Source organism: Rhinolophus ferrumequinum, chromosome 10 (assembly GCF_004115265.2).
Source record: "Rhinolophus ferrumequinum isolate MPI-CBG mRhiFer1 chromosome 10, mRhiFer1_v1.p, whole genome shotgun sequence".
NCBI classification, from domain to species: domain Eukaryota; kingdom Metazoa; phylum Chordata; class Mammalia; order Chiroptera; family Rhinolophidae; genus Rhinolophus; species Rhinolophus ferrumequinum.
In genome coordinates, this window is record NC_046293.1 from 88,430,143 (window position 1) to 88,446,835 (window position 16,693).

The window sequence follows — 16,693 nt, forward strand, 5'->3', positions numbered from 1 at the left end:
TGATTCACACATTTCTTACCAAAGTTTCAAGAACCTCTTCAAAATGAAGAAAAAAAATATTTGATTTCTTCTAATTCCACTGGCTGCCTGATTACAACAGTTGAATACGTGTCATCAAAGCACTATGCAACAGCCAGATCCCTTCCCACGAAAGAAAATCTATCTTTCATAAAAGCACAGTTGTCAATTAGGTTCTGTGCAGAGACAGACACTACTGGTAATAACTGGTAATAACACAATAGAAATCTCTAATTCTAACTTGCTAATAAACACTAACTGTGATTAGAGAGCAATATGCCCACCCCAAGAGAGGAGTATGATTGTCCTAAGCCAATTATGAAAATACCATTTCTCTCTGTTGGTGATGACATAACTACGGGGGGCGGGGGGGAATGTTATCCTAGTCTAGCCAATGAGAAGGGAGACCTACTGGAAGCCTCTGGGAAAGATTTTCATCTTCTGATAAAAGAGAAAGCTTCTCGAAGAGTAAGCCCTTTTGCCCCAATTTCCTTCCAAACTGCTAGGAGAGTCTCAGCCTGGTGAAAGCATAGTGCCAGACTCTGCAGCAGCTACACTGCAATTAGGAGCTGTATCATCCACACACTGAAGAAAACAAAGCAGAGGCCCTTGATGACAATGCGCAGTAGCTATATCAATCCTAGAACCACCTGTATCTCCAAAAATCTTATGTGAGAACTGTGTCAATGTTTAAGCCGTCATTTGGTATTCTAGTACTTGAAGATTAGCGCATCCTGCCAGACACCACTGTTACATCTTGAATTTAGGTGAACCCTAATCTCTCTGACTGTAGACTAATAATCAAAGTTTATTTAAAATATATCCTTAGTCAGTAAGAATAAAAATAAACCAGGACAAAACTGACTACTTTATTAGTCTATGGCTACATAACAGCTGATATATGCAGACTAGAATAAAAGGTCATATAAAGATCAAACTGACCAAAATGGCATTTCAAAATTCTTTAGTAAATTGACTTGGCTATACTTATCAACCTCTACAATTAGTTTATTGATAAACGTAACACTACACACTCTTTACCACTACTAAAGCAAAGTACGTAATAATAAAAGCTAGCATTGAGTATATAATGTGTGCTATGTCAAAGGATTTTAATCAATCCTTACAATCTTTGCAGACAAAGTTCCAAAAAGTAGAAATATTAATAATAAAATAACATTATCTGATCTAATTGGAATAAAACTAGAAATAAAATAAAAATCAAAAGGCCCTTCCACCTGGAATTTTTAAACTTACTACTTAAAAATGATAATAGGGCGGCCGGTTTGCTCACTGGTTAGAGCGCAGTGTTCATAACACCAACGTCACCAGTGGTTCGATTCCCACATGGGCCAGTGGGAAACAACGGCTTGACCCTTGACCCTTGCCGGTGGGCAGCCGGTTGGCTCAGTGGTTAGAGTGCAGTGCTCATAACACCAAGGTCACCGGTTTGAGTTCCACATGGGCCAGTGAGCTGCGCCCTCCACAACTAGTCTGAAAACAACAACTTGATTTGGAGCTGAGCTGCGCCACCCACAACCAGATTGAAAAACAATGACTTGACATCCTGGGAAAACACACCGTTTCCCAATATTCCCCAATTTAAAAAAAAGTTTAAAATTATGATAATAAAAAGACTATATATCAGAATCTCTAGAACTAAAGCAGTGATCACAGGAAATTTTACAGTCTTAAACATATCACTCAAAACAAAAGAATAGAAATAAATGAAGTTCCCAACTCAAAATGCTAGGAAAAGAACTGTAACATAAACTAAAAGAACTTTGTGAGGCTGGATTAGAACTGGAATTATCAGGATGAACTAAAAATATTAAGTCATAATAATTTTAAAATTGATTTCCCAGCCCTGACATTAAAACGGCCTATAAACAATGGTATCCCAGGAGGAAAAAGTACACCTCATGCTCAGATCTTGGTTTCTAAATACCTCTTCCCAGTAAAATGAACCAGGATTCTTTGGATAAATGGCTGATTCCAGGTCTAAGGCAGGATAAGAAGACAATGAACCTTTTTTGTATTCAAAAACTGATGGAGAAAAGTCAAAAGAACATCAAGAATCAGACTGAAGGGCTCATATTAGCCAAATTTGGAACAATTTGATTATCAAAAAGGAATAAAAAATAATAAATTATATATTAAAAAAAAGATTTACCAGAAACTAATAAATAAACAAGCCCATAATCTTAAACAATGATACTAAAAAGCAGGGGGGTCAGATATGGTTCCACAGGTATATACATTCATCATAATGTACACTTAAGATATATAGTTTACTGTATAAAAAAATACAGCTCAAAAAAAAAAGTATGGGTTGCTCTTTAAAGAAAAAGGCTAACTAATAAAGGCAGAAGGAATGACCCAAGTAGAAAACCACCCAGTTTGCAACCACCAACATAACTAATTCAGGCAAGGATCATCAATGAATGTTAAAACCACTGGATAAAACTGGAAAAGAGGTTATTCCCACTGTCGCACATTTACTCTGATTACTTTTATTACAAAGAGAATACGTACTTTATAATGGAGAAAGCTTAAACTTAGTATCCTCAATAATAGGACATATTGGCATTATGGACTTCATTCTAAAGTAGAAATGTGTTAAGGATTTGTTAATTCTTCATATAGACAAACTCTGCTCCCAGCTTTCAAGGAACGCATTCTAGTGACGTCACAGATGAAAACAGAGCATGGTAAGCAATGTGATAAAAGATGATAAGAAAGAGGAGTAGGATAACTTTCATAACTTGTTTCTTGTTTGAGACTATTGGATGGTTGTGCTTGTCACTGTCACCAGGCTAGAAAATATTAAAGGAAAAACAGACTGAGAAAAGGTGATTCCTGTTTGGTTTGAGACATTCTGAATTTGGCACACCTGAGCTGTGGCCCCCAACGAGTACACGTGTATGTCCACACACACCCTCACCCTCGTGAACAGAAAAGCACGTGAAGGTACATGCAGGAGGCCTCAGTGTATAGGCAGTAACTGAAATCACAGGGTAGGTAGATTGCTAGGGAGAGGAAAGATAGAAAAGGACTAACCTACCACGTGAAGAGCAGAGAAGAGAACAAACACGACTGAGGAGTGGTCAGAGTGGAGAGGAAAATCAACAGAGGTGTTACAGAAGCCACAAAAAAAAATCAAGTTTATCAAATTTCAAGGAGAGAAATAAGCCACCATATTAAATGTATACATGACCAGTGATGAAGTAGGATACGAAATGAAAAGAAGTTCTCAACATCTGACAATTAATAACTCAGTGGTAACTTGTACAGTGCAGTTTCAATGAACTTTTTTGGCTTAGAGTCAGATTCCAGAGTATAAAAACTAAATAGATTCTGAAAAAACAGACAATATAGGTTATTTTTTCAAAAAACTTGTCCATGAAAAGAGGCAAGGAGCAGCGCACTATTCATGGAGAAGGCTTTTGTTTTTAAGATGACAGAGACTTGAACACATTTACATGGGAGGAGGGGAGATTTAGGAGACAGAGGAGGTAGAAGAGACAGATTTTACAACTGATATAGTGAAATCACTAAAAAAGCCAGAAAGGATGGAAGCAGATTATCTTTGGAGAGAAAGGTACACTTTGTCCACAGAGACAGGAAGAGATGAAAAAAGAATTTAGAAGGAACATCAAAAGGGATTTCATTGCAAGCTGGCAATAGATTAGACAGGCCCACCCAGGGCAACTCTTCAGGTTGAGTTATCATGTCAAAGAGACTAGTCTTCAAGAGTTTCACGTCTTGAAATAGATTATCACTATGTACCCAAAGATGATCAGAACTTCTGAGATCAACCACAGTAATAAAAATCACTTAATGACTAAACCAGAGCTTACCAATTCATAGTGGGGCTATCACTTTCCAATGAATTTCCATTAAATTCACATTCCCCATCCAAGACACCTACCTTATTGCTATCAAAATACCTAAGAAGCTAAATTATTAATCAGGAGGCTATTTAATAAGCATAAACTCAGAAAAGGAAAGGAGACATGGCATGGAGAGATATCCCCTGAGCTCTAGAAAAGCAGGATAAAGTATCACTGGCCACCTCTCCAGTGACAGGACTCCTTACCACCCCATATACAATGTCTCTTGTGGTAGATGATCTCCCTTCTCTATTCCCACTTTCAATGTAAACCATTTCCATTCTTTTAACACACAGTTTTTTTAGACACGTTAAAGTCAATGATTGGAATCCAGTTAAGTTGCTATTTTGGTCCACTCATATGTTTAATTTGAATGGACCACATCTCAGCATTGTAAGGGCACCTTACTGTCCCAGCCTACAGATTGACCTTTACCAAAAACCTTACAAAATACAAATTTGAGGACCACAAAGAAATGGGAATGGGGTGGGAGAGGCAGACAAAAAGAAGGGCACTTTTCTTCTGATCACTATCTAAGTAGAAGTTACGTTGGAATGATCCAGATACTAAGAAACTTATTCTCCAGTTTTTAAAAGAATGACAAGTGAAGTATAAAACCACTTTCCTAGTCCTCTCACTTCTGCTAACCATGAAAATAAAATGTACTAGAATTCATTAGCATGTTTGTGAAATTGGCCCTACAGTATCCAGTCACCTCTGATTTGTCATCCCTGACAGGAACTGTTCAAAACTAACAAAAAGCTTTTTAAATCAAATCAGACTGAATTTTATAATTTCTTCCCTGTTCATCTCGAAAGTAAATGAAAAATAGGTCTCTTCAAGTTTTAAAAAACAAAAGTATGTAAATGACCTCACATAACCAAATTCTGCAGTCAAAGCACTGAAAACTCCTGTTAAAATCGCCCACGGAAATTGATACCTGAGACTTGACCCGTCTTGTTCTCTTTGGCAGAATGTTCATTCTTGTGCCCGGCTCTGGGGAAGTTTGGACATCAGTGCCAAGAACCTCAGGCTCCACTTTTTCCTTAAGCTCTAAATTAGGCATTTGTACACCCTAAAGAATCAAAGCACAGAAAGAGACCAGATTCACTGATAAGAGATCAGGTTTAAGACTCGGGGGGAAAAATAATAAATTTCCAATAAATCACTAATACTACGTGAAACCAGATGACAATTCTCCCACCAAATTGATCTACAGATTCAAGACAATCCCTATCAAAATTCTAGCAGGCTTTTGTAGAAACTGAGAAGCTGATCCTAAAACTTAAGTGGAAATGCAAATTGTTCAGAAATTATGAGAAAAGAAGAACAAAGCTGGAGGACTTACACTACTGGATATCAAAACTTACTATAAAGCTATAGTACCTGAAGACAGCATAGTATTGGTGTTAGGATAACTATAGCGAACAAAGAACAGAACAGAGACAAGAAATAAACCTACATATTTAAAGTCAACTGATTTTCAACAAAGGTACCAAAGTAAATCGATGGGAAAGGGGTAGTCTTTTAAACAAATGGTGATGGTACAATTGGATAGTCATATACCCTTCCCCCAAAATAAAACTTACATACCTTGACCTCATACTATACAGGGGGGAAAAAAACCCTCAAAATGGATCAAAGACCTAAACATAAAAGCTAAAACTATACAACTTCTGGATGAAAAGAAAGAAGAAAATCTTTGTGGTCTTAGGTTAGGAAAAGATTTCTTAGCTATGACACCAGAAACGATCCATAAATGGGGAGGAAAAAAAAAATCAGTAAATTACTCTTCAAATAGGTACCATTATAAAAAGGGAAAGGTAAATCACAGACTAGGTAGGAGAAAATATTTGTAAAATCATTTTCTGATAAAGAAGTTGTATCTAGAATATACAGTGAACTCTTAGAACAAGTATGAGAACAACCTATTTAAAAAAAACAAGATTGGAACAGACGCTTCATAATGGAAAATATACAAATGGCTAAAATGCACATGAAAAGATGCACAACACCATTAGTCATTAGGAAAATGAAAACTAAAACCACAATGAGATACCACTACACACCCACTAGAATGACTAAAAGCAAAATAACTGACAATACCAAGTGCTGGCAAAGACGTGGAGAAACTGGAAGCCTCTACATTATTGGTGGGAATGTAAAATGGTTCAACCACTTTGGAAAACAGTTTGGCAGTTTCTTAAAAAGTTAAACATAAACTTACCATATAACCCAGCAATTCCACTCCTAGGTATCTACCCAAGAGAAATGAAAACATATGTCCACACAAAGACTTATACATGAATATTCACAGCATTATTCATAACAGCCATAAACTGGAAACATTCCAACTGTCCATCAACTGGTAAATGGATAAACACGTGTTCCATCCATACAATGGAATATATTCAGCCATTAAAAGGAACGAAGTACTAATACATGCTAAAACATGGATGAGCCTTAAAAACATTAGGCTAAGTGAAAGAAGCCAGATATAAAATCACATTGTATGATTCCATCTATGTGAAATTTCTAGAAAAGATAAAACTATAGAGTCAGAAAGTAGATCAGGAGTTGTCTAGGTCTGGAGGTAGGAGCAGGAACCAACTACAAAGGAACACAAAGAACTTCTGGGGCTGATAGACGTGTTCTAAAACTAGACTGTGGTATTTAATTTATTAAAGCTTACTGACTATGTACCTACAATGGGTGAATTCTACACTAAATTATACCTCAATAAAGCTGTTTAAAAAAATAAATGAAACCAAGAGGAGGAATTTTTCAAAAAGCTTAAACAAAAGGACTTATTTAAATAAATAAGAAAGCATTCCCATTATCCTTTATCTTGTAAACCACCAAAAATAGCTGATTTTAAACTACACCTTGCTCCCCCAAATTCTGGTACCGGGAGAAATCTTTTTCAACTTGCTATGCATAGTCAACTACTAACTTATTATGGTGAAAACAGTCCAAAGTTTACATTTGGCAGACTGGAATTACCCACTCCTAAAAAAATGATGCATCTCACCATAAGGCTGACACCAGATTGGAAAAGCTCATATGGGTAGAGAATTTTTTCATAGTGTGACTTCAGAAGAGACCCAGTTCCTTTTCCTGGCAGATATCCCAAGCGGCTACCCACTTTAGACCATTTCTTCTCTTTGGTGACCATTTCAAAACCTCCTTTGCTGGCAACAACCTGAAAAGAAAGTAAAAATTATTTAGGGAAAGAAGGTAGATACATCTTACTTGCTAATACAAAAATTACTCTAGGCCCAGATTTCATAGTTCCTTTCAACAAATATCTGACAAAACGGAAACCTGCCAACATTTTAAAATATCGAATGAGACGGCGATTTTGGGAAATTTTAAACTATCATTTGTTATTATGCCTACCTTAAACAAACCAGGCATTTAAAAACATTTAATGAAACATTTACACTTTGTACATTATACACCTTGAGAAAACTAAACATATATCTGTACCCCATATCCTCAAAGAACTCAAAATACAAAATAGGAATATAGACCAAAAATAGATATGAGAATAAATGTAAGTTATATAGTACAAAAGAAACATGATCCTGAAATTAGAAAATGTACCAAATAACTTATAAAATTTAACAAAAATATCAACCAAACAATGGATTCAGAGGGTATTTTAAAAAAGAGGCTATAATTTTTCAAAAGGAGAAAAGTTTTGCATGGAAGATTATAAGGGAATGATGTAAAAACATCAGATTAGAGCATATTTACTGGAATGTAGCATAGAATGTATTAAGGTAGTAAGTGATGAGATAAATTGGCCAATTTAACTGAATGCTCACATCAAATCTGGCACTGTACAGAATATATATGTATCAAGGCTCCCTATCTTCCAGAAGCTGATATGACATCTCACACACTCTAAAATATAGGCAGTTTTCAGTTTCACTGACAACAGAATACAGAGGACTGTGACATAGTTATTTGAACTCAAAATAATTATCCTCTTTGAATACACATTACTGTATTTTACTATACAAAAGAGAAAAATTAAACACAGAATTGCCATGTGATCCAGCAATTTCACTTCTAGATATATCCCCAAAAGAACTGAAAGCTGAGATTCAGACAGCTACTCGCACGCCCATGTTCACAGCAGCGTAATTCACAACAGCCAAAAGGTGGAAACAACCCAAATGTCCATCAAGAAATAATGGATAAATAAAAGGTGGTATACACACACAATGGAATATTATTCAGACCTAAACAGGAATAAAATTATGATACATGTGACAACATAGATTAATCCAGAAAAAATTATGCTAAGTGAAATAAATCAACCACAAAAGGATGAATGTTGTATAATTCCACTTACATGACATACCTAGAGTAAGCAAATTCACAGAGAAAGTAGAACAGAGGTTTTACCAGGGGCTACAGGGAGGGGGGAAGTTCTGGAAATGGATAGTAGTGATGGTTGTACAACATTTTGAAGGTACTCAATGTCATGAAATTGTACACTTAAAAATGGTGAATTTTATGTTATGTATATTTTACCATAATTTTTCTAAAAAGGTTAAGCGTATGTACTCTGGAGCCAGACTACCAGAGCTCAAATCCCAGCTCAGCTAATTAACAGTTGTATGACCTTGAGTTATATAATTTGCATCTCTGATTCCTATTATTTAAAAAAAGTAGTAACAGCAGTAACTGCACCTCATTATGAAGCTACTGTGAAGACAAATGAAATAAATAAAACATGAAAAGAACCAGGACACAGTAAGTGCTACTTCAATGTTAGCTATAGTATAAACGTTTGTGTGTATGGGCCAATGAGTGTGTGTGTGTGGGGGGTGCACATGCTATAAATAAGTGAAGAGAAATGTCACCAACTCTTGTGCTCTAGGATGCTACTACAAAGATGAACCTATAGTCAAAGCAAGACTTTCCACTAGTGAAATAGCTGAAAGCTTGATAGAAACACGTAAGTTCACATGCACAAGAGTTGAACACATCTCTTAATTCTTCAGCTTCTCTTATCATACCCTCAGAGAAGCTCCTCTGTTAAGAGCTAACAGGAGAAAATTATATAAAGAAACACATTTCTTATTCAAACTTTGTAGTGTAGAAGACAGAATGATGGGGGGGTTAGATAACAGGCTGTACGGAAGCAAATGGATGAATGAGTACACCTTTCTTTCACAACTTTCCAGGGCTTCTATACTGTCAACTACTGTTCTAAGTGCTTGAGATTTATCTGTGAATAAAACAAAGATTTTTGCCCTCTTGGAGCTTAAATTCGAGTGGGAGAAAACAGGAAATTAAACATAATATATAAATTTTGAAGTGATAAATCCTGTGGAAGAAATGTTTTAAAACAGTTAAAAGGCCTCAAGAGTAGCAAAATGAGGTAAATTGAAGTTTTAAACAGTCACGAAAAGCCTCATTACGAAGGTGACATTTGAGCAAATATGTGAAGGAAGTAAAGCAGTTCCCCAAGCAGGGAATAGCCAGAGCAAGGGCCCTAAGTTAAGAAGCATGCCTAGAGTGTTTGAGGAACAGTAAGAAAGCCAATGTGGCTGACAAGTGGGGAGGAGTAGTAAAGGAAGTCAGAGAGGAAACAGAAGTCCTCTCAGTAATGTTTATTATCCACTGCAATTATCACCATTACGTAATAATCTGCTTTGTAGTCCAAGCACTTCAAGCTAAATTTCCATTAGAACTGATATATCTGCATGGATGCAGCCATGCTTTCCTATCCAGTTCTGATTACTGGCCCACAGCTGGGAAAACGACAGCCAGCATAGTGAGGTATGGCCAAGGAATACGACAAAGCTATCTCACACAAAAAATCAAAACCGTGACTTTGGCTTCATAAGCACAATACCCTAACAATCTAACCAAGCCTAATACTATAAAAACACAAAACTTTACACTTGTTTCTCTCCAGCTGACAGATTCAAGGATTACACACATAACTTCAAACTATAAACCATTTATTTATTCCAAGCATCTGCCATGCAACATATCACAGCATTCTCACTAGAAATCTATCACTTAAGAACCATGCCCTATAAAGATACATGACACGCGCTTGAACACAATGAAGAGAAGCCCTCAGTCAAAACTGACCAAAGAGTAATGTCGATCAAGGCCAAAATTTCCGTCCAATAACAAACTAAGTCTGGCTAGTAACAGATAATTTTAACAGACATAAACCATTAGCAGTATTATACTTAAAAGCTCCCTCTCAAAACTCCACTAAGAAGACAGAAAAGGAACACAAAGGCATACTTCCCAAGAGGGAAAACAGACCAAGAGAAAGTAGGTGTGTGAGTGAAAACCTAGCAGGCAAAAAACAAAACAAAAAAATCAAGCACCTGCAATAGAAGAAAGCTAAGGAGAAGCTTTTGCAACATAGAACCTGTATAGACTTAAGAAATGGAAGCAGCAGTACCTGTAAAATTAGGGATGGCGATGAACAGAGAACAGGATTGGCTGAAAACCTGTACAAAAGCAATTAGACCACCACAAGTCAGCACAGCCAGGCAACTCTCCTTTTCTAACCCCAGCAGCAGAAGACTGGAGATTTACTCTCAGGAGAGTTTGAAAAGGGACTCTACCTTAAGAAAGAAATAGGTAAGTAAACTATCGGATCATTCTCATAGTCTAATCAGCCTAATAGTCTAACATCCAACTAATAAAAGTTCAAAGAGAGAAAAAAGTGGAAGAAATTGTCAAAGAATACAAGAAGAATTACAAGAACTTAGACATGAGTTCAGATTGGAGATTATCAAGTGTAATAAAAATATTAAATAAACACGTACCAAAGCATATCACTGTGAAATCTCAAACCACTGGTAATAAAGATTAGATCTTAGTATCTTCAAGAAAAAGAAAGTCACATACAAAGGAATCATAATTAATATAGCATCATTCTTTTCAACAGCAACACTGTAAGCCAGAAGATTATGGAGTAAAGCAGTCAAAATACTGAAGTAAAATGATTTATAATTTAGTCTTCTAACCCCCACCAAACTACTAATAAAGCTTTAGAACATTTTTAGACAAGCAAAAAATTTACATCTCCTTTACCTTCTTGCTCATGAAACTAGGAGAAGAAATGTTTCACCAAAATAGGAGTAAACAAAGTACAGGTAACCCCCGTATAACATGGCATGTCTATAACACAGTTTAGTTCTAGCACGGTTTGAGAATTGAGGGAAAATCTTGTACAACACGGCATCCTAGAACACGGTTTCACTCTAACATTGTTTGAGAATCAGAGAAATCCCTGAACAACGCGCAGCATAAGAGCTTTTAAGAGCAAAAGATATCTCATTTGAAATTTTTCATTTGAGCGTGGATGTCCTATCAGATTTGACTGCAGAATTTTAAATCCATTTTGTTCGTGGAGTATTAACTTCTGAGGATGAAGATATCTTGTCAAAAAGAAAATGTCCTCAGTTAATGGTGCTTAGTAGTGATGACGAAGAAACCATTATTTAATACATATTACTATGTTATACTTTTGGTGAAAATTGCTTTAATAAAGACATTTCTCTTAATTATAAAAATGTAATAGTATGCTTTTTTAATTTTTGGAACCTAATCCTAGCCCCCTTTTTTGTACTAGTTCTTTGTTTCGTATGACACGGATTCGCATAACACGTCATTTTTTTAGGAACCTAACAACCATGTTATGCGGGGGTTACCTGTAATAGGAAGACTTGAAACAAGGAAAGGTAAAAGGAACTTCCAGAATGATAATATTGAAAGGAAGTTCCAGGCTGACAGCTGACCTTAAAAAACCACCAGCCTGGGCTGGAACAAGAAAGAGAACTCCAGAGGAATGGCTCCAAGAAATGAAACTGATAGATTATCTGATGGGTAAAAGCATACTGAGAAAGTTATACTTCTGCTGGAAAATCAGAATATACATTTTTCAAAGTTACAAAGAAAACATACAAAATGAAAAAAGGGAAGGGGATTTATTAACTCCAAGGAAAATAAAAACTGGTATAAGGAAACAATCAGCACACTACAAGGCTTGAGTACAAATAGTATTTTTAGTAAAAATTGATCGAATCACACTAGAAAGGAGTACGGGACCTGAAATATGTGAGGATTTAGATTTCTTACACCATCCCCCATTTCTAACAGTAGAAAATCAGTATATAACATTTAAAACTGAAAAATGAAGAAATAGCATAATGAATATATTATTTGGAAATACAAAGATCAAAATCAGAAATAACTAAAAGAAGTGAAACTGATTACTTCTGAGGAGTGGAAATGGGAATAGAGAGGTGGAGAAGGGAGAATGCTGGTTTTTTTAAAAATATATTACTTTGGGCCGGCCCAGTGGCTCAGGTAGTTGGAGCGCTGTGCTCCTAATGCTGAGGTTTGATTCCCACATGGGCCAGTGAGCTGCACCCTCTACAGCTTAAGATTGTGAACAACGGCGCTCTCCCAGGAGCTGGTCTGCGTGAGCAGCCGGAGGCTGGCGTGAGCTGCTGAGTGCTTCCACTGGGCCAGCAGCCAGTGTGAGTGGCCAGCAAACACTAGGAGCAGCCGGTGGCCAGCAGCCAGCGTGAGCTGCCATGGGCTACTGTGTGCTGCCATGAGCGGCCGGCGGCCAGCGAGAGCTGCCGTAAGCTGCTGACCAGTGACCGACTGCCTCAGCCGGGGGGGATCGCAAGCCTCCTAATACCAGCACAGGCCAGGGAGCTGTGTCCTACACAACCAGACTGAGAAACCACGGCTTGAACCAGAGTGGGGGGGGGGAGGTGAAATAGAAAGGGGGGAGGGAAAACCTGGTCTTATAATAAAAAAAATAACAATAATAATTTCAAAGGCCTAGAATGAATGTTCCTTGCTGCACTGATTATAAACCAGTAACTGTTAATGTAAAACTCCATTAAATTATACATTGCAAGTAACATTCTTATCAAAAATAAGGGAAAGAGACAAAGTGATTTAATCAAAATAGGAAACTATCACAATAACAATTTAATGACTCAGAAGACTGAAAATGTGCTTCTCATTAAAAAGCAGTTGAGGGGGCCGACCCGGTGGCTCAGGCAGTTGGAGCTCCCTGCTCCTAACTCCGAAGGCTGCCGGTTCGATTCCCACATGGGCCAGTGGGCTCTCAACCACAAGGTTGCCGATTCGATTCCTCAATTCCCGCAAGGGATGGTGGGCTCCACCCTCTGCAGCTAACAACGGCAACTGGACCTAGAGCTGAGCAACTCTAGGTTGCTCTACAACTAACCCTCTACAACTAAGATTGAAAGGACAACTTGATTTGGAAAAATCCCTGGAAGTACACACTGTTCCCTAATAAAGTCCTGTTCCCTTTCCCCAATAAAATCTTTTAAAAAAAAAAAAAAAAAAAGTTGAATTGAAGTGTTTCAAAATCACATGGTAGACGGGTGTCTCAGTTGGTTAGAGCACGAGCTCTGGGCAACAGGGCTGCCGGTTCGATTCCCACATGGGCCAGGGAGCTGCACCCTCCGCAACTAGAATTAAGTCAATGAGCTGCCGCTCAGCTTCCAGGTGGCCAGATGGCTCAGTTGGTTGGAGCGCATCCTCTCAACCACAAGGTTGTCGGTTCAACTCCCGCAAGGGATGATGGGCTGTGCCCCCTGCAACTAGCAACAGCAACTGGACCTGGAGCTGAGCTGCGCTCTCCACAACTAAGATTGAAAGGACAACAACTTAACTTGGAAAAGTCCTGGAAGTACACACTGTTCCCCAATAAAGTCCTGTTCCCCTTCCCCAATAATAAAAATTCTTTAAAAAAACAAACATGTCTATAATAACACAAACTCAAAAGTTGCTCATCAGCTGTCAGCTAAAAAAATTTTTTAAAGGCATACCTAATAACCTAAAAATATCAGAACTTTGAATATTTTCTGCAGTTTTCAGCCTGAGCCTCTTGCTAAAAAGTAAAATGGCATGCTGATGAAATATTTACCCAGTGATAGAGGTCAGAACAGTGGTTACTTCTGAGAAGTACTGGGAGGGAGATAAAGGAGCCTGCTAGAGCGCTGTAAATGTTCTATTACATATCTTGATCTGAGTAGAGGTTCCACAAGTGTATACATATATAAAGATTTATCCAACTGTACATCGAGAGGCAGCAATCTCACGGTGACATTTAGGGAACAAAAGTATTATGAAGTATAAACAAAATTACTACATGCTAAAATTTGCCTGCCTTTTATCTTTAAATCTTTAGTTTTATAAGCATTCTCAAAGGTTAAAGGAAAGAACTGTCCATGGGGACTTAAAGGTAAGACTGCAATAAGCCTCAGGACAATCAAACTTAACCTTTAATCAACATATTTGTAATACATTTTCTAAGTACTTGAACAAGATATTAGCATTTTCCCTTTGCACAAAAAGGAACTGGATTTTTCAAGACAGCATTAAACAGTCCAGATGACAAATGTTATACAGAATTGTGAACAAGAAGGTACTCATATTAGGTTACTTCTAAAGCCCCTTTCTAATTTTGAAATCCTATAACTCTGTAAAACCAACAATGCAACCTAATTTACCATCAGAGTAAATCTAATGTTTATCTTTTAATTGTCAAAAAAGAGAATTCTTAAACCAAATTTTTTACCCTAATGGTTCGCTATAAGATACAAACCCACCCCTCAAATCCACTGTAATTTGCCCTTTGGTAGCGTTAAGATTTTCATACAACTGAAATAGAAAATTCTTAGCACAGTGCTTAATTACTGACATCATTACCGGACTGATAAAACAAACCTAGAACTGTATTTTAGTATAAGATTACATTTCCCGGAATTATTAGTATATAACAAAAAACAAAATTTTTAGAGAATTCTGATCTGACGTTAGTTTTAAAACGTATTATAAAAAATAATTTCAATGATCACTTTTTTCCATGAAAGTAAAACCTTTTCCATGAAAGTAAATTTAAGCAAACAGGTGAAGTCTAAACACTTCACCTTTAATTTTTTGAGCTATTGTTCATTCTACTGGATAATGCTGGCCTCAGTTATCCATTAACGCTATTACAGGTATTAATGCAACTGATATGAACCACATGTAAGAATCTGTTTAATATACCAAATTTACAATTAATAAATCAGAAAAAGATAACAAGTTCAACATAAGACATTATACACTCAACACAAAATACTGGTAGGTTTGTGTCATTTCTTTTGTATTATCGCGTCTCACAAAGCCTACTAATTTGAGTGAATCATTAAATATTACTATCATAATAAATTATAAAGTAGTTTATTTGACGAATAACTTTTAGATCTCCCACTTCCATTTAGTCATGCTTGCATTTCATTATTAAACAAATCCTACACAGGAAGTGATGTTTTCCATCTAGTTTATTTGAAACTCCTAATTTTATAAAGTCACTAATCTCTGTTCCAATTTCTAAACCAAGTAAAAGCTTCACCTTGCTCAAAGCATACAGATCCAGGATTTTTCTCTCCACCACAGGGATCTTCAAAGTAGATCCTTGAAGTTCCCAAAATTTTGCTAATTGATCTAAGAAGTCCAGTCTCACTCTGGTCATTGCCTAAGATTAAAATACAGAAATTAGAAATATGTTACAGTTGAAAATAAATGTGTTTTATTTAATAAAGGTATTCATTTCTCTAAAAAAATTCAGACTTTACATTATTACTTAGTCCAAGCTTGTAAACCAAGCTAATAATAAACATGCAAAATATTTCTAATAAACTTTATTCATTAAAGTAAAAACAGTTACTCTAAAATATGTGAACAGTTATTATCAATCAAAGCAATTTTGGGAAGTTTGCTTAACTTTAAGCTAATTAGAAAATTTAGTAAATGGGATTATTTTGTTTCTAAGCATTTTGAATCTGCCATTTCATCGGTAGATAATATACATACTTAAGATACAGTAACTCTCTACCTGATTGATATTAAGATCCTTTGGGAAGTATCTAATTACAAGAGACTTAAGGAAATAAAATATGTATTAAAATCTCAGGAAATGTTTTAGGAGCATGAAGAAAAAAAAAAAGAAACCTCAGCATGACATATTAAGCTTTAGCTAAGATTTCTCTTTTGTACTCTGAAACAGTGTTTAACCACACTGAGGAATCTTCTGAAAATCTGGCATGGGGGCTGGGTGTAAAAGGTGAAGGGATTAAGAACTACAAATTGGTAATTACAAAATAGTCATGGGGATGTAAAGTACAGCATAGGGAATATAGTCAATAATATTGTAATAACTATGTATGGTGCCAGGTTGGTTCCAGACTTAGCAAGGGGATCACTTTGTCAGTTATATAAATGTCTGACCACTATGCTGTATTTCTGAAACTAATATAAAATACTGATTATCAATTGTAGTATCAATTGTAATTGATAAATAAAAAAAGTATTTCAGATAAGTGGAATCATTGAAAAATAAACACAGAAAATCTGACAGACAAGAAAAACAATGCTTTAGAGAGATTAGTGATAGTCAAAGTCAGATCTTAATAAATCAGATTAACAGTCCTGGAAAAGTTCTTTTAAAGCCAAAAAAAAACACCGCTGAAAACTAGGGTTTTTTTTAATATATATAGAATTTTAAAAAACATTTTCCAAAGACCACAGGCGGCGGGATCTTCCAACATTAACAAAATATTTTAGAATAATAAGCACTGAAGAAAGTACAACTTAAGAATTCCAGATCGTCTCCCATAATGCCAGTTAAGTGGAAAAACTATAACAGCTACTTGAAATAATTTTTTTAATCAGAAATTTCCTTCCATTCAATCCCA

The 16,693-nt window shown here is 36.2% G+C and overlaps 1 protein-coding gene across 1 annotated transcript in view; it reads right to left on the minus strand.

Annotated features, from left to right (window-relative positions):
• The window catches only part of KDM5A (lysine demethylase 5A), a 72,243-nt gene that overhangs the window by 52,217 nt on the left and 3,333 nt on the right, over positions 1-16,693 (minus strand). The window contains 3 exon segments of the mRNA XM_033116795.1: positions 4,852-4,986; positions 6,943-7,113; positions 15,352-15,474. Coding sequence (XP_032972686.1) covers positions 4,852-4,986; positions 6,943-7,113; positions 15,352-15,474 — 429 coding nt within the window.